The sequence below is a fragment of the Rhopalosiphum maidis genome, chromosome 1 (genome assembly GCF_003676215.2).
Source record: "Rhopalosiphum maidis isolate BTI-1 chromosome 1, ASM367621v3, whole genome shotgun sequence".
NCBI lineage: Eukaryota > Metazoa > Arthropoda > Insecta > Hemiptera > Aphididae > Rhopalosiphum > Rhopalosiphum maidis.
Window position 1 is genome coordinate 63,935,313 of NC_040877.1, and position 23,658 is coordinate 63,958,970.

General features: G+C 25.6%; 2 protein-coding genes across 4 annotated transcripts in view; one reads left to right on the forward strand and one right to left on the reverse strand.

Annotated features, from left to right (window-relative positions):
- Positions 1 to 18,815, forward strand: part of LOC113550472 (COMM domain-containing protein 4) — a 37,012-nt gene extending 18,197 nt beyond the window's left edge. Inside the window, exons 2-9 of one of the 3 annotated variants that reach the window (XM_026952315.2) lie at positions 222 to 271; positions 460 to 531; positions 856 to 921; positions 1,705 to 1,744; positions 3,271 to 3,374; positions 5,124 to 5,361; positions 14,191 to 14,268; positions 18,146 to 18,815. In XM_026952315.2, the coding sequence (XP_026808116.1) occupies positions 269 to 271; positions 460 to 531; positions 856 to 921; positions 1,705 to 1,744; positions 3,271 to 3,374; positions 5,124 to 5,361; positions 14,191 to 14,246 (579 nt within the window). In that variant the 5' untranslated portion in view covers positions 222 to 268 and the 3' untranslated portion in view covers positions 14,247 to 14,268; positions 18,146 to 18,815. Of the gene's footprint in view, positions 1 to 221; positions 272 to 459; positions 532 to 855; positions 922 to 1,704; positions 1,745 to 3,270; positions 3,375 to 5,123; positions 5,362 to 11,635; positions 11,817 to 14,190; positions 14,356 to 18,145 lie in introns of those variants that run through there. The other 2 variants (XM_026952314.1, XM_026952316.1) reach the window with 2 other exon arrangements.
- Positions 15,162 to 22,229, reverse strand: LOC113550470 (mitochondrial coenzyme A transporter SLC25A42). Its single transcript, XM_026952312.1, has 8 exons — positions 22,079 to 22,229; positions 21,287 to 21,473; positions 21,110 to 21,223; positions 20,816 to 21,006; positions 19,403 to 19,535; positions 17,713 to 17,845; positions 17,471 to 17,642; positions 15,162 to 15,517 (listed from the first exon to the last, which is right to left on the reverse strand). The coding sequence occupies exons 1-8, from the start codon at positions 22,087 to 22,089 to the stop codon at positions 15,394 to 15,396; spliced, it is 1,065 nt and encodes a 354-aa protein (XP_026808113.1). The 5' UTR covers positions 22,090 to 22,229; the 3' UTR covers positions 15,162 to 15,393.
- Positions 22,230 to 23,658: the final 1,429 nt, after the last annotated feature.

Sequence of the window (23,658 nt, forward strand, 5' to 3'; positions counted from 1 at the left end):
GCTAGATACACACCCTTAGGTTATTGTATACACTACCCGATCCTCACAGTCACCCCTACTATTTATGAATTTCGACTAGAGGGTCTACAAGGATTGTGCAAGGTATATGACGACATGTTATTTTATTATATGTCCAAATAAAATTTAAAAAAAATAATAAAAAAAAACATACTACTGTATTATATTTGTTTTCTCTCAAAATAATCTATTTTTCTTTGTAGGTCCTTTGGGGAGCCTTTTCTGCTGCGTTTATCATTAACGTGTCACAATGGTGAGTAAAACAATACTTATACTGTCTTGTAATTAATCTAACCTTCTTGTTAATCGCTGTCAGCTACATTTCTTGTAGATTATATAGATACTTAAGCACGTCCTAACACTATAACTTAAGATAATTTAATATGTCTAAAATGGTTATTATAATGATATAATAGGTATTGTTTGATATGTTTGATATAGAAATTCAAATTCTGTGGGGGTGGTGACTGCCCAGAATGGTTATTGGTTCAGATCAATGCACTTTCAAGAATGGTAAAAATATGTTTGCTTTTTTTTATCCAACTGTACACAAAGTTTCTATGTAAATATCTACTTCCTACATTTACTAAACTTGTTAAGTAATTGTAATGATATAATGTTATCATTGATACATTATTTGCCCATTTAAAATATACACAAACAATTTACATATGGATTGTTAAATTTTGTTTTAGAAATACGTAATATTTTTACTGTAAATGTAAATTACATTAACTTATTACTCATTCATGCTTCAAATATTTTATAGAAGTATAGTTTTAAAATTTTAATGTTGGTTTTAATTCAATTTGAATTAAAATTCTATTATTTTCCCAGACATCAATTAAAATGAAACTGTTAGCCCAGTGCACGGTTAATTCATTGCTCGGAGAACCATTCAACGTAAGTTTATATTACTATGTTAACGCTATGCTATTATGTCTTTTTATTTATGATTATTATTAAAGCGGTATAAAATCTCTTTTTAGCAACTCATTGTCTTATACTTAAAAAATATGTTAACACAAAAACAAAACAAAAAAAAATACAATTAGTTAATTCAAAGCAACTCGTTAATCTTGATTGGTCTTATTTATGGTGGTTGCCAACAAACTTTTTTATTTCTGTTATTTTTTCATAAAATATAATCTATTGGGATTTGAAAAAAAGCTATTATTCTTCATTATTAGGTATACATCCACTATTTTTTTTAAAGAAAGTTATTTTTTTTATTGTTACAAAGAATTCTGTACTCGGCTTTTATTCTTCACCTTTTTAAGACATACCCGCTAAACATTACAGATAATATCATTTATTTTTACGTAATGGACCATGTAAGTGCGTAAATTTTTGTCCGATGTTTCATAAAGACCTTAATAAATCTGATTATCTTTAGCGGACATTTTTTAATGGAATAATAGCATTAACTGATTAAATATAAGACTATGTCGGTTAGAAAGACCTTATATTCTTTACGATAGAATTTATAATTTTTCATTTTTGCTTGATGTCTTAAAAAAATGAGTTTTCCTAAGTAGCTTAATGTTGAACAACTTATACGTATTGCAATAGATCACACTTTTCACCGCTTCTATATGATCGCAGAATTTGATACATCGTTAAGAAAACCTATTATGTGAGCGATGATACAATACTGAATAATTAATGACAGCTTTTGTTTTGTAGTTTGAAAAAGCTAAGGAGCTTATGGCTGATGCTAAACTGGGTAAGTTAAATTGTTTTTTTCTTAAAATATAATCCTACTAAATATTTTGCCAGTTTATGAATATTTGAGGTTAAGATTATAATGTAATAGTCAATAAATATAATATAAAAACCTTCGATAATTAGTATATAAATAGAAAGTAGATAATAAATCAATTGAATAATATATAACAAATGTTTGTTATGTACTTAAGTAATATAAGTAGTGTATACGTCTTTATTTATTAATACTCAGTATTATATACATTTACACTGTAAAACTAATTAAATTATATATATTTGAAACAAATTCAACAATACTGTTAACATTTATTTTAATTTTTAAGCTAATATTTTACTCAACTTTTTCTGTCTTGTTTTTCTAAAAATATAATCTTTTAATAATTTTCAACTTATTATCATTTACGCAGTAATACAAATAAAAATATTAGTTTCTAATTTATTATTTACCATTGTCTTAGACTCGTATAGTATTAGTTATATATTTTTTTAGTAGGTATCTTGTTATTTATTTTTATTTCCATTTTCTATTATCATAGGCTAAACGTTAAAGAAAGAGCTTATTTATCAAACATAACATTAGAAGCAGTTCATTTATGCTATGGTGAGATATTGAGTAGAAACGAAATTTTTTGTATGTAGTTATAATAAGGTTACACTTCCGCCGTCATCCAAAGAAACTTTTAATCCTAATCACAAATGATCTATTTTTTCCCGAATTTATCTTATTAAAAATGTTGAGTGGATGTCCTGCACTCATACACAATAACCTTGATTTTATTATTATGGCTTTACTTAACAGTTCTTTGATGCTCATTGTACACTATAGAATCTCTTTAGGGTGTTTTCTTCTTTAGACCATAAATCAATTTTTATATTTTGTATCGTGTTATATTACGTCCCATGCACCTAGATACATTGTTGAGCTCTAATTTATTTATAGTATAAAATTTGGAGGCACGGTATCTTATATTCTCCAATAATTCTCCACGTTAAAGGAATAAGTAATTACTAATTATTTACTACGAGATACCAGCTTTATATTTGTATTCTTTTTGAAGGATTTTTCTGGTTATAAATGCGTAATATAATTTTTTACGAATTTAATTCAAACAATTTGTCGATTGCGTATAAAATAAATAAATAATTAATTAAAGCTTGTCAAAAGGCCATACTTATATCTAAATTCCTATATTTTTTAAATATTATCAATTATAATATTTTGAAGTCTTAAGAGTATTTATTTACCTAGAAATTTTGTCAGAAGAAACAAACAATTTATTTAAATGATATATTGAACTACATATTTTTCTTGTTTAGAATAATATTTGATCACTCTCGATCAGTCGACTGCTTGACACTTGGTTTCTGTTATATGCATTCTAATTAAATTATAATTATAGTAAAATGTAATAAATTATTTTTAATATATCATATTAGTAAATATAATTATATTCGTCATGTCCCTCTAGAATATTTTAATCTAAGAAATCTTAGGTATTCTAACAACTATTTTAATTTTTGTAGATGTTGAAAACTGTAAAGCTTGTGTAGCCGCAATCACATATATTCTAAAAAATGCTGCTTGTCACGCTGTTTCTCAAAATTACCTCTCTAATGAATTACAACAAGTATGTTACTAAAATGTTATAAATATATTAATAATACATATTATACATTTATAATTAGCTATTACTATTTTAAGCAGTTAATTAAATTATTAAAAGACTTAATTAAACTTTGGAGATCACTGGAAATTGATAGGTTTAATTATTTCTTATTTAATTTCAAGTAAATAAGAATTAAGAAATACAAACTTTAAAAATATAAAATTTAAAATTTCTCTAAAACAGTAATGTTTTAATATTATTATACTAATCCCGAGTAAACCTAGTTAAATATTAAATGTATACAAATCGCGTTTTTTAAAAGTCTTATCTTAATTTGTTTTCTTGTATATATGTTACGGTAAAAGTACGAATACCGGTTAAACCTAGAATTTACCAATAACTCCTAGATTTCGCCGACTACTGTACTAATTGATTTCGGTAAAACCTAGATACACAACATCATTTGGTAAAACCCCAAATGATTTTTGTAGTTCGGACTTCTACAAACGAGATTTGGTAAACCTTAGGATAAACAATCAGTGTTAGTAAAAGTCCAAACATTTTTACCAAAGTTATTAATTACTATTATTATTTAAGTATATTAGGTAGGTACTACATCAATGACTAATATATTAGTTAGTATATTATTTTATTATTATAATTATTAAATACTAATGCAAAAATTGACATATTAAATGTACTAGGTACATTTATTACTAGTATATTATTTTTATTATAATTAAATTAATTGTATTATTAAATTATTCATTTATGCAGGCTTGGCTACTGTGACATCTTGAGTTGCACAATAAATTTTTGGATCGGCATTTACATCTGTTTGTTACACATTTTTTCAAACAATCACACCTTATTAGTCCTTATCCACCAGTCAAAGACAGTTGCGATACTGCTTGTCGAATACCAATTTCATTATCTGATATAATTGCCAATTCTATAAAATTTTCTTCACATAAGGTGAACTGATTGCAAGTGAACAGTTGTGAATGTTTCCGCTTTTATACCCAAGCGATAAAAATCTCATTCGGAAATTTCATTTCGGTATGTATAATAGGTTTAACAGTTAGACCTTTTTTGGGCATACTGTTGCCAAAGTCAATACTTAAATAATAATAATCATGATATCAAGATAAAAGCCGATCGCAGTTTAGTTTTCATAATATATAACAATAATATAAATGATCTAATATATTAAAAATAATAATAAATAATATACTAGTAATAAATGTAACTAGTACATTTAATATGTCAATTTTTGCATTAGTACTTAATAATAATAATAATAAAATAATATACTAACTAATATATTAGTCATTGATGTTGTACCTACCTAATATACTTAAATAATAATAGTAATTAATAACTTTGGTAAAAATGTTTGGACTTTACTAGCACTGATTGTTTATCCTAAGATTTACCAAATCTCGTTTGTAAAAGTTCGATCTACAAAAATCATTCGGAGTTTGACCAAACGATGTTGTGTATCCTAGGTTTTACCAACAGTAGTCGGCAAAATCTAGGATTTACCGGCAAATTCTAGGTTTAACCGGTATTTGTACTTTTACCGTAATATATATATTTCAATAGTTGACAATAATCATGAATAACTTTATAGAAGCAATAGAATCATACAAATCGTTACTATTTTATATTTTCTAAGAACTACAGTTAATTTGTATATTATTAATATAAATAATATTTTTTATAACTGAATAAATAACTTATTACTAATATTATACCACTCATTTATAGATTGGTTTACCTCGTGAACATGCTTCAGCGCTATGCAGAGTATATTTGGACAACTTATCACAAATTACTAAAGTGTTGAAGAACGAATCTTTGCAAATTGGTCGTTTGAATGATATTGATATATCCAAAGGAAATAATGGTGAATTTGTGATGAAATTGAATTATAATAATACATCGAAAATTTCAAAAGAAGATAAATTCACGTTAACAAAGGAACAAATTCAACTTTTAATTGCGGGTATGTAAATTATATTTTTCTAATGTAAATACTATAAACAATTTACTCAAATAAGAGTAGGTATACAGGGAAATATTAAATATTTTCACGAGAGGATAAAATATATGCCAAATCACATTTTTAGTGATTCAATTTATTTAATAATAACAATAGGTAATAAACGTAATATATTATTGTAAAATTACATATTTTTTACTTAAAATTATAAATTATAATTTTCTTTTTTAAAATAAAGTTCTTCAATAACCTTATTTATGCTTATTTCTTCTTTTCTATAGTAAATAACACTGCAACTCTATTTAATATTAATATTTACAATTGACTTATTTACAAATTAATAAAATAATATATTATATTTTGTTGTTCAAAAATGTAGGATCTAAATAATTGATTCCTATTATAATGACTATACAATGACTATAAAAAAAAAATAAAGAGAATATCCACCCCCACCCAGTAATGCAAAAGTATATATAAGCTATATCGTTAGAGAACTATTTCACAAATATAATAAACGATAAATATCTTCTAGAAAGAAAATTAGACACATTAGACTTTGTGAACAGCACTTTTCAACACATAGCGTGTACTGTGTAGATTGCAGTTGTACTATTATAGTATTACTGCATTTAAATTTCAAACTAAATTAATGCTAAATATCTATACTTTAATATTTGGTGTTTTCAGCTACCATTTGTTGAAAAATTCTATTTTTTTTTTTTTTTTGTGTTTTACGTTGGTGAGAGATATTTTTCATAAATTGATGAATATGTATAGGAAATGTGGCAGATAGATTTAATTTTATCTGGCGTTTCTCGTGAAGTCGCTATACCACTATACCAATGCTGCCAGTTGTAATTCTGTCTCTAAGAGTCTAGATCGGGGGTGGCGAACCTACGGTACGCGTGCCAAAGATGCTACGTTAATCAAATTTCAATGGCACGTGAAAAATTTAAATAATTAAAAGTTATGCTATTTATAAAGTTTTGATTATAACTGTAATAAGAAGTTCAAAGAAACAAATTATAAACATTTAAAAAATTATAATTACAAAAAAAAAGGTGTGCCTACTTAAGAGGATGCCACCGTAGTATTTGTTATCTCTCTCTAACCCACGCGCAATATACTAAATTTTACGTTCACAAAAATGACTATAACCATATTAATTTCTCAAATTAGAGTGAAATGACCTATTATAGAATTTAAAGTTAAGAACATTATCTAGGGCATCTCTTAAGCGTTTTATTATGTTTTTATTTTAAAGCGAGTTATGAGTTTTTTAAGATGTATAAACAATTTATAATTTTAAAATACTCATAACTCGCTTTAAAATAAAAATATAATAAAACGCTTAAGAGATGCCCTAGATAATGTTCTTAACTTTAAATTCTATAATAGGTCATTTCACTCTAATTTGAGAAATTAATATGGTTATAGTAATTTTTGTGAACGTAAAATTTAGTATGTTGTGCGTGGGTTAGAAAGAGATAACAAATACCACGCTGGCATCCCCTTAATAAAATAATATTTAATAAATCCGTAACTTTATATCCTTAAAAAATATAATTTCCTTTGGGCACGTGAAAAATTTTCAAAACCTTGATTAAAAAAATTTGGCACTTGACCCCAAAAAGGTTCACCACCCCTAGTTTAGGTAATACCTTTCATTTTTATAATTTTATATAGAATATATTCTACTTTAAATATTCTATACATATTTAGAAAATTTATTTATTTAAATTATTTATAAATCATAATTATTATAATATCTAATCATACAAAAATGTAGCTATTAAAATAATATCATATTATATTGCAATGTATGTACGTACTACGTATACACCTAGGTATGTAAATTTTTTTTCCCAAAAATCACGATCCCAGGTGCATTAAAACAGTAACAAAAAAGATCCTGTATTATTCTTATATAACAGTAAAGAAATCTTTCTCCTACAAAATATTATCCTATTGTCATAATATATTCCCACTAGACCCTGTTAGAGTTGTCGCCGATGTCTATTACAATGTCAGATTAATAATATATATAAAAATAAATTTAGTAGGTATAGGTTCGTTGCATACAAAAAGTGATGGTTGTTAAAAAATAGCCAGTAACTCACATTTTTCACTATATTTTCTGTATAAATCTAATATAATAATAAAAATAAACTATACATTATCTCGTATAAATTACACAATAAAATGCAATTAAACAAACAAATTCCAAGATATAGAAAATAATGGTTTAGTTTAAAATTGTTAAATGACATTTTGTGTACAAGAAGTATATTTGACTTTTAATACGACATTATTAAATTTACATAATTGTACAACTTTAATAATTATTAGAAACATCGTTATTCAACAACATTAAATACACCCGTTTTGATTTGTGCTAGGACGTTGATTTTTTATTGTTGCGTAACTTTTTTTAACACCATATTCATATTCGTCAATGGTCAATCCGACAATCGATCAAAATAATAGATTAAATTAAAATTTTTATAGGTAGTATATAATGTATTCACACAAATATAATCTGACTTTTAGAAATAGTTAATAAACCACTTGTGCCGATTTTATGACAATTTTTATTATTTTAAAAAATTCAAAGAACAAATATTTTAAAAATAATTGTTATCAAATAAATATTTTGTACCTAATTAATTACAACAATTGTAATATAAATTAGTCTCAGTACGTTATTTAATATTTTAATTTTCAGAAAAGAAATTTCATTACACAAATATGTATTATATTAGTCTTAAACTCTGAATTCTTATTTGTATTTAGTACTTTTAAATTGGATAGGTTCCACTATAATTATTCTAATTTAAATATCCAAACAATATAAGTTCTAATGAATTGTACAAAACATTATATCATGATATTATATTTCGTCAATATTTTCAATATATATAACATACATTATTTTGTAAAAATCTGATTTGATTATTGTCTCAAACTTAAATAATTTTTAATAAAAATTGTTCAGCCTAAAAAACTGCAATTTTTTAAACAATTGGTTCCAAATTTATTTTCAATTTCCTTTCTACATTTATAACCTCGTTTTTTTTTTAACTAAAATAATTTAAATTTTTTAATATTTGACTTTTTTTCAGTAGATATTTGTATACGTTTATTAATTATATAAATATATAACTCTTTTAAACATTATATTATCTACCTAATAAATAACATAAATACAGAACATCACTATAGAAACATGTTATAAACAAATAATAATTTAAGTAAAAATGTGCACCTATTATATGGAAATTGAGATTTAATCAAATACTCAATATCTCAAGAGTATTGAATTACAAAAAAATAAAAATAATATAATATAAAAAGTATGTTGAAAAATATGTATAGGTACTTACTATACACAATAGAAGTTAAGAGCACCTACATACACAATTCGATTGTTTGAAATGTTTGAATTAAGTATATCTTGTTACTTACTAGTTATTACATTGGTTATTAATTTACCTACCTATCTATTTACATTTAGATATATTAAATTCAGTGTTCCGTTATTCTTATTCTTTTTTATGTACTATTTGATAAATAATTGCATTTTTATGCGTATGCAATGCAAACAAGACAATAATTATCATCTTTGACTAATAATTATTTAATTTTTTATAGAATATTATAATTTTAATTGTAATTACTTTAAATAACTGTTTTCTTAACCTTATGTTGTTATAATTAAAATCAATTTTGTATATTACATTCGCTACCGTAAATTGTTTGCAGGTATCGCTTAGGTACATTTTAATAAAATAAATGTATTATTTATTTTTAAACTTCAATACTATTCATTCTTCCGTTTTTATTATACCTTTTAAATGTATTTTAAATCTTAATATGATAGATAGTGAGGAAACTGCATTTTGCATTAGAAAATGATTGATTTAATTAAGAGATCTGTCAGCCTTAAATCCTAAAAGTACAATTATGCATATTTTTGTTTTTGAAAAATTAATATCTAATTCGTAATAATTCATAAGCAAAATAATCAGAATTTATAATCTAATAAGTCTTAACCCTTAAATTAGTGTCTTTTGCGGGTACTAGGCTAACGATAACCAGGAATTCCGAATCCAAAATTTGGAACTTAAACCAAATTATAAAACTAGTAACCAAATCGTAATAATTTTTTACCTATAAGTCTTATAATTTAAGTAAATGTTTTCCTGTAAGAAATCCTTAGGAAGGTCATTGTTATTTTCTACAAAATCTGTTTTATTTCGTCGTATATCCAAGTTTTGTACCTTGCTACTTTTTATTAATAATATTATAATTTAAAATGTGTGCTGTGTTTGATAAGTACTCATTTTTTTTTTTTATTATTATTATAACAAATGTATTAAATAAGATAATAAAACAATACAAAGAAAAAAAACAGGGAAATTGCTCTGCAAGCACGTAGTACGCTGTGGGGTGTTTCAAATGTATGTCATCATTGAATAGGTAACTATTATGAATGTATTAGAGACATTAATTTAACAGATGAACTTCCAATTCTACATTAAATTAGTAATTAGGTAATCAACCTATCATACTTATATGATTTTATAATAAATGTATATTATCAGAAGCATTTATAGGGTAGTTAACCCTATTTAGGAAAAGCTCCCTAACCAATTTTAGTTTAAATTTCCAAAATAGTTAGTTATCTTCTGCAATTTATTTGGTACAAACAAACGTGAGTCGTTGTCGTGTGATCAGATAATTAGAAAAACATAAATTTAATAAGTGCAATAACTCCAGTTAATCCAACTAAAGTAAATGTATACAATTTGCTTTTATCACACGCGTATTATAATTTATGATGAATTCAAGGCGTAACTGAAAAAAAAATTGGGGGTCCAACATTTTTTTAAATATAAATGCTGACAATTTTTAGTCAATAAACTATATTCACTACTAAAATATTTCTACTTTTAAAAATTTTGGGAGAGATTCGGACCCCTTGACCCCCCTCTCAGATACAGCCTTGATGGTGATATTTGTAATATGAAATTGGTATTTTGTTAATTGATCGTGATGATATTACTGATAAAATAATAAGCAGTATTTGGCAAGGATTTTACCTATTGAAAAACTTAAACAAAGAAAATATTCTTTATGAGTTTGCTAAAAAGTTAAGAAAATTAAAATTATAAATTGTAATTTGTACAATAATATTTCAAAATTAACGACAAAATCAAAGTAAAATAATGTATTTAAAGAAAAAAATTGTATATACTTTTTTTGTTAATAGAGGTAGGTACTATAACTAATAGTATGAATTTTGTTTGTAATTCTCACAGGGATTTAGCCTCCCCTTGTTTTACAAACCTAAATACACCTGTGTATTTTATCACATTTTTTTTTGTACATTTTCGTATGTAATTTATTTTAAATAATTCTCCAGTTTTCAATCAGTAGTAATATCACACATACACATTCACACCTTAGAAGTATTTAATAATCACAATGACAGCACGAAGGCAGTTTTTTGAGTTCTGGGACTTGAGTCAGTGGGTGAGTGATTTCACTGGTATAGTACTAGTAGTAATATAAAGTAGAATAGTGTTAATAAATAATTTATATATTCATAAATTTATATTTAAAAGAAAGTGACTCATTTCTACAATCTATCCTTAAATTTGCTGGGTGGGTGAACAGAATCCTAATGAGACACATTAAGTATACAATATTTCACGCCGCCACTGTTAGAAATGAACTAAAACATAATAATTTTGAAGACACTTTATTAAAGACTGATTATATGATAAATAATTTTGATTCATTGAGTTAATTTAAAGACTATTGATATCGAAGGAGAATTTGACAATGCGCAATATATTTCTGAAATAGTTCCTTTAGTGGTGAACTCTATGATACTTTTCCTTTACTGGTCTAATATTATGGTCGGAATTTTTGATTATGGAGAATAAACCATATTATCAAGGCAGTGAAATTAAAAGTATTTTAATAATCTAAAACATGGAGTAAAGACATATTGTGCCAATCAGAGTTGATATATTTTTTTTAATATTAGTTAATTATTATAATAACATTCAAAAAAATATGTCACAATATAAATTTACGATGAAACTACAAATACAAGTAATATAATTCAAAGAAATGTAGTTTCGTATATTGTCATTAACTAGGACCAATAAATGGTCCTAGCTTCAATAGTAAACATTTATTCTTACAAGCTAGACCATAATAAAGTTTTATTAAGTATGTTCTACAGATTCGTTTTTATCTGTAGATTTTAGATGTTCTGCGAAAAATAGTTAACACTACAATCAAATTTTATCCAACACAACAAATAAAACTAGTAAATTTGTATTAGAAATAATAACAGATCCAATAAAGAGATTTACTAAAATAGAATTTATTTGTTGGCTCACCAATTTGTAATAGAAGACAAAGCAGCTTCAATATGTTAACTGTTACTTGAAAAACTGTCTTCATTTCAACGGTTTGATCGCTATAAACATTATTTATGTTTTAATCCGAAAAGAATACCTGAAGAAACTATAATTTTATTTCCTACCATTGATGAGCGAATTGACTACAATAAGAAATAGAAATATTTTTATGACTTCAACAGAGTTATTATATTTTTAAATTGTAACCAGAAGACATACGTAACATTAAAAACAAATAATCGTATAGTTGTGGAACTCTTATCATTACCTAAAAATAAATAATTTAAAAAAATTGTTATTAATTATGTATATTAAATTTGAAGTCTTTAATTCTAATCTAAGGTTCAGATACTATCTCGGACTATCGATAATTTATACAACAAATTATGATCATCTTTTCGGTTCTGAGTCAAACTACAATATCATAAAAATGATATTTTTAGTGTGCCGGTACCGGAAGTCAATGCTCCGAGTTCCAAAGTTTAGAGGGTGGAAAAATAAAATATCTACCTAGTGATTCAAATAAATCTTTTGAAAATTGTGGTTATGCAAATATTTTTTTTTATGGATACTTCCCTAGCCTCACAATAAAAAAAATTAAATTAAATAGGCATTACTTAATTTGTTGTACCTATTTTTTTCTTTTTTTTTTTTTGTATAATCCTGACCCAGTCGTTATTCAGTTCATAAAAAAAAAAAATTAACACTAGTATAGCTATATGGTGCTATACTGGTGTAGCATTATGGAAATCCTATTTTGTCAGCAAACACAACCTAATAACAAGTGTCAATTTAAAAAAAAAATTGGCACTAGCTCTACCATACCTTGAAGATTATGAGAGTAATTTGTCCTTGAGTAGATCACTGCAATGTACTTTTTAAATTTAAATTCAATAATAAATTAATAAATCATATAGTATTTAGTTTTAGTTTTTTTTTTTTTTTTTATTAAAATATATATTTACAATCTGTATCATTTATACAATAAGCAAATGTGATAAATAGCAGAGACTAACATAATTATAAATACGACATGATTTACATGAGGAGGGAGACTACCCATTGACAGACACTTCAGAGTATGATTACTCAATTAATTCAGGAGATCTCTACACCATTGTCTTTTAAGACGGCGTGGAGGGTTGTCAGGTAACGTGTGTGACGGTAGATGTGAGATGAGTGGATTTGGATGGTGTCGTAGTTACGCATGAAATTTGGTGTAGTAATTTTTGGCTAGTTGGTCAACTGTGTCAATTTTTATATCTTTATGTAGTGCTTTATTTGTTATATACCATGAAGCTGAGGCTATAAATCGGAGAGAGATTGATTGGAAGGCTCGAGTTGATCGGATTTGGGAAGGTTTGGCGCAGCCTCAGATTTGCATTCCTTAAGCCCAGATTGGCCTTAAAAGGGACTTGTATAAAATTGATTTTGTGTGAATTGACATTTTTAATTTGAGTATAGGTCGAAGTAAGTGTAAACGATTATTTAGTGTTTGACGTTTGGAGTTTAGGTGAGGGCCCCAGGTTAGACGTTTGTTGAGTATGAGACCTAGATATTTTACTTGAGAAGTTTTGGGAATGTCAACTCCCTGCAGTTGCAGTGGAGGAGAGTCGTTTTTACAGAGAGTGAATATTACATTGAATGATTTTTCGAAGTTAATTTTTATTCGCCACTGGGTTGCCCAGGTGTTAATTAGGTCAATATGGGTTTGAAGGTAAGAGGAGGTAAGTATGAAGTCTGTGTTAGAGGCCAGTATAGCTGTATCGTTTGCGTACGTAGCTATAGTCGTATTTGCAACTTTGGGAATGTCCGATGTGTATATATTAAATAAGTCTGGGGCAAGATCACTCCCTTGAGGGACTCCGGCTTGTATAGAGAATTAAGAGGAAATCGAGTTCCCTTGTCTGACTGCAAAATATTTAGTTAACCTCCATTTGTTTCTTGATGTTTAATAATATATTTATTTTTCTATTGGAATACAGTAGTTTAAATAAGTTCATGGTCCTTATAATGGCTTAAACAACGCCATTATGCCCTAATTTATAAATATTAGTTTTTAATTATTCATTCAGTTCGTAGATCTTGCTTAATATAATTTTTTACCTAAATATGTACATGATATTTAATATACCTATTTTAAATCTAAAGAATTCTTGTGCATAACATTAACCCAATTCCTTATAACTTATAAAGTTATAAACAATATAAACTTATAAGTAATATAAATATAATTTTACTTAAATTATCCATTTTAAATTTATTTAAAAAAAAAATATTAAGATAATTCATGTTGGCAAAAATTATACAGTTTTAATCAGTCTTTAAAACTACTTTTATACACATTAAATTATTGTCCGTTAAAATATTAAATATTTGTTATTATTTTCAGAGTTCAGTAACGTTAGCAATCAAATGAATACATTAGCTCAAGAATGCAAAGAATAAATATTTTCAAATAATTTATCTAGTATGTATCACTAATTAGTAACTATTACTACAAATTACAACATATTATTGTCAACAATTTTTAAATACAATAACATTTTAACTATCATGTACAATAGTATTTACAATCATAGAACATTAATATTAATTTTTTATTGGATTTCCCTAGAACTTATTTATTAAATAATAATTTCAGATTCAAATAATAAATAAGGTAAAGATTTAAAAAAGAAAAACAATTACAACAAAAATTTTGATCATAAAAAAAACTATCTTTTATAGTTTAATAAACTAAAATTAGTGTTGGGAGAGGTCTTCCAAAAATGGTATTGAAAATTAATTATTTACAGTCAAACACCATGTTGAAATATCTAGACATCTTAAATTATGGTTAATTTTAAAAGATTGAGAAAAAATGTTCTAGTAATCCATTCTTCCAACTATCTCATCATCAATTTAATTATTTAGGAAGAACATTGTACATTAGTTAATTACTGATTTTTGAAACTATTACGACACTACATTATGGTAAAATTTACTTATTTAATTTCAATTCATTGAATAAAACTTAACTTTCTAGTGTAACAACTTCCAAGTTTAAGTATAAATAACAATATTTACAGAAAAAAAATCAATTGTTTAAACGAAATATAATACTCTACATATAAATTAATTTTTCTGCCAATAAATACTGATGATTTAAATATTTATATATTATATATGTCAATTTGTTTATATAGCTATATTTTTGAATTATTCCTTCCAATCGTTAACATAATTAAATAATTGTGGAAATAACAAATAATACACTTTAAAGTTTTAAACAGTACATTCAACCTAAGCAATACATTTCTTGTAATTATTATTCAAAACTAACATAATATTCATAACATTTTTTTTAAACAATAACAAAAATTATTAGCAATATTGCTGATATTGGTATTTATATACATTTTTTAAATGTTTAGTATATTTTATGATAAGTATAGTGGTGTTATAAACTTGCTCATCAAAATTAAAATTATTTGACTAGATATTACAGTTCATACACAATTAATGGCTTCAAACAAAAAAAAAATCAATACAATCTAATGGTAACAATATAATTAAATTAGGCACATTAATGGTGAAAAAAATATTGAAAACTTCAAATGTTCTTTAAAGTTTTCCTTACAAAATCGTATGTAGCAAAACTAATTCCGGTAGCAATCGGTCCTTTAATCCAATTCATACTTAGACCCTTGAAAAAGCCTTGTCTAATGCCTTCAGTTCTAGATAAAACATAAAATATTTTTAACCATAATTATTTATTTATAAACAATAACAGGCTCTCAAACCATTGAGCACATTGTATCTTGTTTTGTATAATACTTTAGCATATTTTATAAATAACATACCACCAACCAAATAAACTATAATAAAAACAAATGAGCACAACATTTATTGCAACATTATCATATTATTTATAGTAAGGAAAATTACTCTTTGGTTTGAACATAGTCACAAGTCAAACTTTAACAATTTAAGAAAAATCTGTTTACTTATATTTCTGATATACAATCAGGAATCAAGTTACCCAATTAGTTATATTTAATTGCAAGTTACAATTAAAGCGGTCAATAAGTTTACCTACATTTAAAATTACAAATTCCTTAACTTTTTCAATTATTTCTTCAGGAAAATAATGACACTATTAAATATTCTTTATGTGGAGATTAATGAAAAATATACTATATAGGTTATAACTAAAATTTTAAAGTATTAATATAAAATATATTAAATCATTGGTTACAAAATATAATAACACTAATAATTACCCAATACAGTAATGTCTATGATTACTGATTAGAATAAATTACATAAATAAAATATTTAAATTTTAAATATATAAACACTCAGTCGCACATCTAAAAAAAAATTTCGGGAGGGGATACATTATCACAATAGGTATTCTTGTTGTATGCGGTCTACCGCACACTTGTCATCTGCCCACACATGTTTCTATATGTCATATGCGGTCTACCACACCAGTCTACTAGAAATTATGGCAAAAAACTTACTGGTCCATGGGTGTTAGGAATGTGCCAAAAAGACGAAAATGGTGTTATTAAGGCAAGATATTTTGTTTTAGAAAAAAGTGACAGACAGACACTGCACAGAATAATTCAAAATGAAATTGAAATTGGTACAGAAATACACTCAGATGAATGGCTTGCATATTAGACATTAGAAACTAAAGAGTACATATATAAACCTGTAAACCATTCCCAATTTTTTATCGATCCTATCAATGGTGCACACATACAGCGCATAGAAAGTTTATGGCAAGGTTTAAAACTTTGAATCGTAAAAAAAATGCATGGTACATCACCATCATTGCTATCCTCGTATTTAGCGAATAATGGTGGCGTCTAAGAAACAACAATGATGATATATTTGAATGTTTTTTAAGAGACGTTAAGTTATATTGTACCTAATTTAAATAATAGAAATGAAGATTATATAGACATAGTATAGTATTTTTTGATTATTTTTTGATACATTGACATATTATATTATTTTATTTGTTTTTATAATTATGTTTCTATACCTATTTTTTTTGTACTTAACTTAACCTAATTTAGGATTAGATTGTGACGTGTATTGTTTTATTGAATTATTTTTAATACATATTGTGTGTCATTAAATTAAATATAATATAATTCTACCATAACTTAATTACGTATAAAAAGTATGTTATAAACCGCATATGACGCATGAGAGCCCATAGTAATTTGGGGCCTTTAGTTAAGAGTTATATTTGGTATAATAATATTTTCGGGGCCCATTTTTTTTTTTTGCAGGGAGCCCAAATTTTTTAGTTGTGCCACTGATATGACGTATAGAAACATGTGTGGTAGACGGCATACGACAAGAATACCATTACAATATATATATAGATAAGATAAGTACATAAGTTATTATACTAACCTAACCTTTCGGGTGAGGTTACAACCCTTAGCCCCCCCCCTGGTTGCGCCACTGTAAACACTAGATAGAAAATTGTGTTTAATTATGATGACATTTGTATCCATATTTTGGTACAGATAAGTGAATAATTTACATACAGACAGTAACTTAGACATCAATATTACAAATACTTTATGACAAATAAAATTTAATTTAGCAATGTTGAGAAAAAAAAATGTGCTCAATCGTATTTTTACTAAATAAAAATACTCTACTTGTAAATCATTATAAATGTAGTTCTTAGGTTTGTGTAATTTATTCCAGTAATAATTGATGTTTGCATCTTCCGTCTTATAATGTCTAGGGGATATGATGATGATTGACCAGCCATACCTGCTACTGCACCACATGCTAAATTCACAACTGTATTTTCATATCCATGTTTTTCTGTATTAAGTATTATTAAATATTGATATTAAAGATTATTTTATCAAGTATGCAGTTTATGAATATTTACCTTTCATAAATGACTTTAATGATCCATATGTGAAAAAACTTGTACCTGCATAAGGTATAATGCCTAGTATTGTTGGTACATAGCCTCGATAAAAGCCTTTTATCCCTTCAACTTTAAAAGTCTTTTTGAACACCTAAATAAATAATATGGTATATAGCAATCACTTAAATAGTTAACTAATAAATATTATAGCAAAAAAATATTTATAATTGATTTTCATAGGCGCAACTAGGGGGCTAAGCCGCCTAACTTTGATTTTAGCCCCTCCCCATGTCATAATTTCTAGCCCTACCAACATTAGTCAATTTTTATTTTATTTTTTTTGGTTATATGAAACTATTATTGTATGTAATGCATAAAATAATAATATAATGTAATGAGTAATGACCCTCTGTAAAATCATGTTGTGTAATATTTTCTACATAAATACTAGATAGAAGATGTCAAAGTAAACACAAAAATAGTCATCACTCATTATCTAGAACTCAGAAGAAAAGACGCTAAAGATGAAGATTTAAATTTTATAACATTAATCATTAAACAATAAGTCATTACTATATTACCAAATCATTTCTTTAAGTTATGGCTATAATCAGGGCTGCATTCAGAGCAAAGCAAGAGGGTAAGGGCTAGGAGCGCAAATTTCAATAATAATTAAAAATTAAAAAAATTATTGTAATAATTTTTTCACATAATATTTGAAAAATATACATTTAATTTAACAAGTTACTACAGTAGAGTCTTGCTCTATTTTTATTGTATGAGAATTATTTATGTTGAGGCTCTTGGAGCACAAAATTAGAAATATTGACAATTCATTATGCATGGTATGCAATATACTTATAAAATAGGTAGATTAACTGTATGTATACAAAATGTACGTGGCTTGTCAAATGCATATATTCCCATTTTTTTGTGTTAAGGGGATGCAGTGGTTTAGGGGCACCCCCAAACCTCAATACAGTCCTGGTTATAGTTATTGTCATAGCTATTGAAAGAAATTTATCAAATTGTCTAAATAAAGAAAACATTTTAAATACATTTTCTAATACCTATTGAACAGAGGCTTAAACTATAGTTACTAGTGTATTTATTATAATGTTACCTTTAAAAATCCTTCAGATTTCACTTATATTTTAAGAAAGTTAAACTTAATTTTTTTTTTATTATTATTATTATTATTATAAAATAAACTACAATCTATACAATAGTATGTACACTTAATAATTAGGATGTAAGAATATAAGTAATAATAATGAAAATTTTGAATATGGGAAATTACCCAGTGGTAACACTCAGCACATGAATTTATTTATTAATTTGATTTACAATTTTTTTTTCACAAGATGTTGAGACAGAAGGTCTTTAAAATTTGTATCTAAAATAATACTTAATAATATTTAAATCATTTAATTACCATAGTACCACTATTTTATTATTTGTTTTATATACACAACAAAATATGTCATACACACTATAATAATCAAACAATATTATAATTTTAATCATTTATTTAACATAGGTTAAGAAACATCTTTTAAAAATACTAGGGTTGGAGATTTCCCTAACTTAAAGATCTAGTTAGTTATACCTATGATTAATTCTATATTGCTAGTTATACTCAAAAATATTTCTAACTGAATAATTAATAAACTATATCAATAAATTCATTTAAAATTAAATACTTTACATCTCCCAACGATTTATAATCATTTTTGGTAGAAACTGCCATTCTTGCTCTTGCCAAGTCTAAAGGATAAGTTAATGTTTGTGATGTTACCCCAGCTAAGGATCCAGAAAGAAACTTAAGACTTCCATTATTTCTAAAAAATATATAATTCAATAAAATAAACAACAATTAAATTATAAAACAGGAATAATAAAAATTAAAATTAAACCCACATGTTTGTTAAGACTATAGTATAAACTAAATTTATATTTATTGGCTAATTTATCTAAATTTAAATCTATTAAAACATTGACAAAAAAAATTGTAAACATGCAGGGAAAAATTAATTTATTACATTATAATCTAAATTGAATATTAATATTTCTGTATTGTTTTAGTTATAACTATTAAAATGTATGTACATATTATAACAACATTTAAGATTATAAAAATTAAAATGATAGGCCCAAAGTCCATTAAACATTCAAACTAAATTTAATACTGCTTTTATTACTATTTATTTACTATTAATAACAAAAGTAATCAGTGAAATTCTTAAGAAGACGCATCATCAACATGTGTTGTCTTCGCCTTACACATGTACAACATAATAAAAACTGTTTCACGTTGGGAAGAATCACTAGGGCTGTAAATAAAATTGAACACAATTTCTACAGTATAAAAAAAGTTTTTATCGTTTCAAAATCCATTATTATAGTTTTTTTTAAACTTGAATAACTTCTTTTGTAGTTCTGATATCGAAAAATATAAAAATGATGACGCATACTCCAAAATCTTCTCTTTCTAGTATGAAAATTTGGTGCATGCAACGCATGCAGATAGAGCGTCCTATTAATGTGAAAGATTTAGCTCTAACGAGTATTTATTTACTATTTACTAATATTTATAATATTTTTAAAAGTATTACACTACAATTCTATAAAATTAATTATATAACAGGACTTTGACTAGGATAAAGTAAACTAAAATTGTACTTCTATAGTGTACATAATTTTAAAATTAAAATTTAGATATACCTATTTTATCATTGAAGAGTCAAAAATAATTCTGTACATAGCAGTATAGGCAAACTATATGCTAAAACAGTATATTATCATAAATAAATAATATTTATTGTCAAATTATACTATAACTTAAATATTTATCAGGGAAGAGAACCCAAAGAAAAAGTAAATATCAAAAATAAAAATAAATGATACGGTTTTATAGCAATAGAAGTTAATATTTATAAAAATTAAGATTGCTTGTTTTAAACTTAAATTGAAATTAACGTGATGAATAATTAGTTCTCATTTTAGACTTAACAAACAAAATATTTATGTTAACATAGAAGTATTAATATATTTAAAAATGTTTATTCATCTAATTAGTATGTAATTGGAACAAAAAAACAAGCCTAAATAATAATATTACTTTGTGCTTAGAGAATCAACCTCTAGCAATTTTCGCCATTGTTCAAACGCTGTAAATTGGATGGCTGCATATGGGATAATTCTGGTCATGGTAGCTGTATTGCCTCGCCATAACCATATAAAACCATCCTTTGCATAAGTATCAGACAAAAATTTTAACGCAGCTCTACCTGAATATGGTTCTTGAGATATCTAAATATTAAAATTGATCAATATTTATAAACGAGTATATTTATTACTGACTGGAAAATAAATAATTATGTTCAATCATGAACTTTAAAATTGCAATACTCACTTGAAAATTGATTTTAGTTCTATCTAATGGAGCAATTGTACTCTTGGCTAAAGCACCGGCGATGGCGCCTGCCGCCAAACTGTGCAACACGTTTGTAGAGTTGGAATCATGTTTCTGAAACAAACAATGATTATAACCAAATTATACTTATTAAAAAATGAACTTACAGTTGTTTACCTGTATATCGTGTGCCATCATGCACGCCGAAGTGATCGGAGGTATTTCTCGTATTCCATCATTCAGGCAATGAACGTTGAAGTAAGTCGGTTGACAATATATTTGGCAGCTGTGGACAACCACCAGTGTCCTTGACATAGAAATGACATCAGGAAATGTTTGAGATGTGTAATTTTTGTTCAGTACACTGCAGTCATTAACGCAAATTGTGATGTGATTGAGACGGTGTGTATTAAACTATTGAAATAGTATTACGAAATCGAATTGGATATAATAAATAATAATATCGTTTCGCTCGATATTGTTTTTTTCTGTTGTTTAAAGAGTAACGTCTGATAACGTCACCGTTATCGTAACTGATAACGAACATGTGTTAGCTATGAGCACAGATCAAATTTATATTGTGTACATGATCTACAATAAAGCTACGAAGTTAGCAATCTACATACAAACGTACATGCGTTCTGTAGTAAACAGTCAAGGTCAAAGTTTAGCATTCACTTTTCTACAATAAATATACGTCAGACATTATAATATGTTATTGACTTGTTACACAAACATTCACTAATCAGTGATCAGTAAGCATTTAATGAATCAATATGCGATAGAATCTAACGATCCCAGTTTCTTTAACATGATATTATTACAGTAGTCAACTTTACTGGTCAATAATTATTTAATAAATATGTTTTTTACTAAACGACCTCTTAAATTTATCTATTTTTATACGACTAGATATTCACTAGATATATCATCAACGATATTATTATTAATATTATATTATTTACATACCAATTCACCATTAAAGAGCTACTTCATATCTGTAACAATGAGTGCAGTTCGGAGTTCCTAATGTTCCTATAACAAAATGATAATGATCATAAATGAAAAAATAATTACAATTATACTAGCTTTTGGATGTTTCTCGTTTTGTTGTTGACTGCGAATTGCTCACATTAGTATAAACTTTAGGAATTAATCACTAATAATTTTTATTATTTGTTTTTTTTAACTGTTAGATTTTAATAATAAATAATAATAGGTATTATATGACAATACGCGAATTAAGTACCTACTTTTAAAAAACAACACAAAATCACCATTACAGTGTTATATCTAATCTATTAAATGTAAATGGTAGTTAAATGACTAGGCTTTCATAAATACTCGTAGTAAAATATAATACTATGTAACATTATTATGCACTTTTATGAGATATAAAAAATTATCTCTATACCCGCCTATCGGTAAATACCAATGAACACTATAAAACGTGTTTTTATTGTGAATAGCTTTTATAGAATACCTTAATAAAAACAAAAATTAAAAAAATAATATTATTAGGGCTGATAATTATATGCAATAAATAAATTTAAAAAATATTTTTAATATTTTAATTCAATCAAACATTAAATAGTTTTTGTGTAAAAAAAAAAAACAAAATTAATAAATAATATTTTATATTATGTTTGAAAATTCATCAAAAAATTGTCTAAATTTTGTGTTTATTATATAAATGTTACTCTAAATGTCACGCAAAAATATTAATTATTTTATATCTACACGGCAAACACGCGTCGTACTAAAGAATAGATTACATTTTTTAATCTATTCGGCGGTCGTACACTCGTACTATTAAATAATAATTATTAAATTAACTTAAAAACAGCCGGGATTCACAATAAGCCGATAATTTATATTATAAAATCTTTTATTTTACTAGGTTTAACCACTATAATTAAATATAATACCTACCTATATTTTCGACATATATTTGTACATAAAACAACAATTGTCAATTACAATCAGATCTCCATTAGATTTACAAACTAAGATAAAACTATAATAAAGGAAGCATTAAGCAACGTTACTGTCTTAACAGATAATTATATTATTTTTGTAAATTGAAAACATAAAATAATATTCCATAGACTAGATCAGTGGACAGTGATGTAAATACATAAATATATTATATCGGCACCTATAATATAGCCCAAATAGGTACCTAACCTAACTACACTAGTTTGAGTTAAATACATTGATAATCTATAATTAAATATTAAATACCATTCGTTCAGTATTTTATCATTCCTATGACCAATAGATAACCTGGTACAACTAGTGCAATTAATGGAGCAAGCCACGATGACATGTTCGTTTAAGCATTGAGCGGTAGATTATTAATAACGTAATAATAAATTACACTAATATTAATGGAAATTTATGACTTCCGATAAATTATAATGAGTGCAAGAATTTCATTTGTCTACACTTAACAATGAACGAATCATCGTTTTATTTTAATTTATAACAATGTTCAATCGTTCAATAGTATAAATACTAAATAGTAAACATATTATAGTGCCATAATA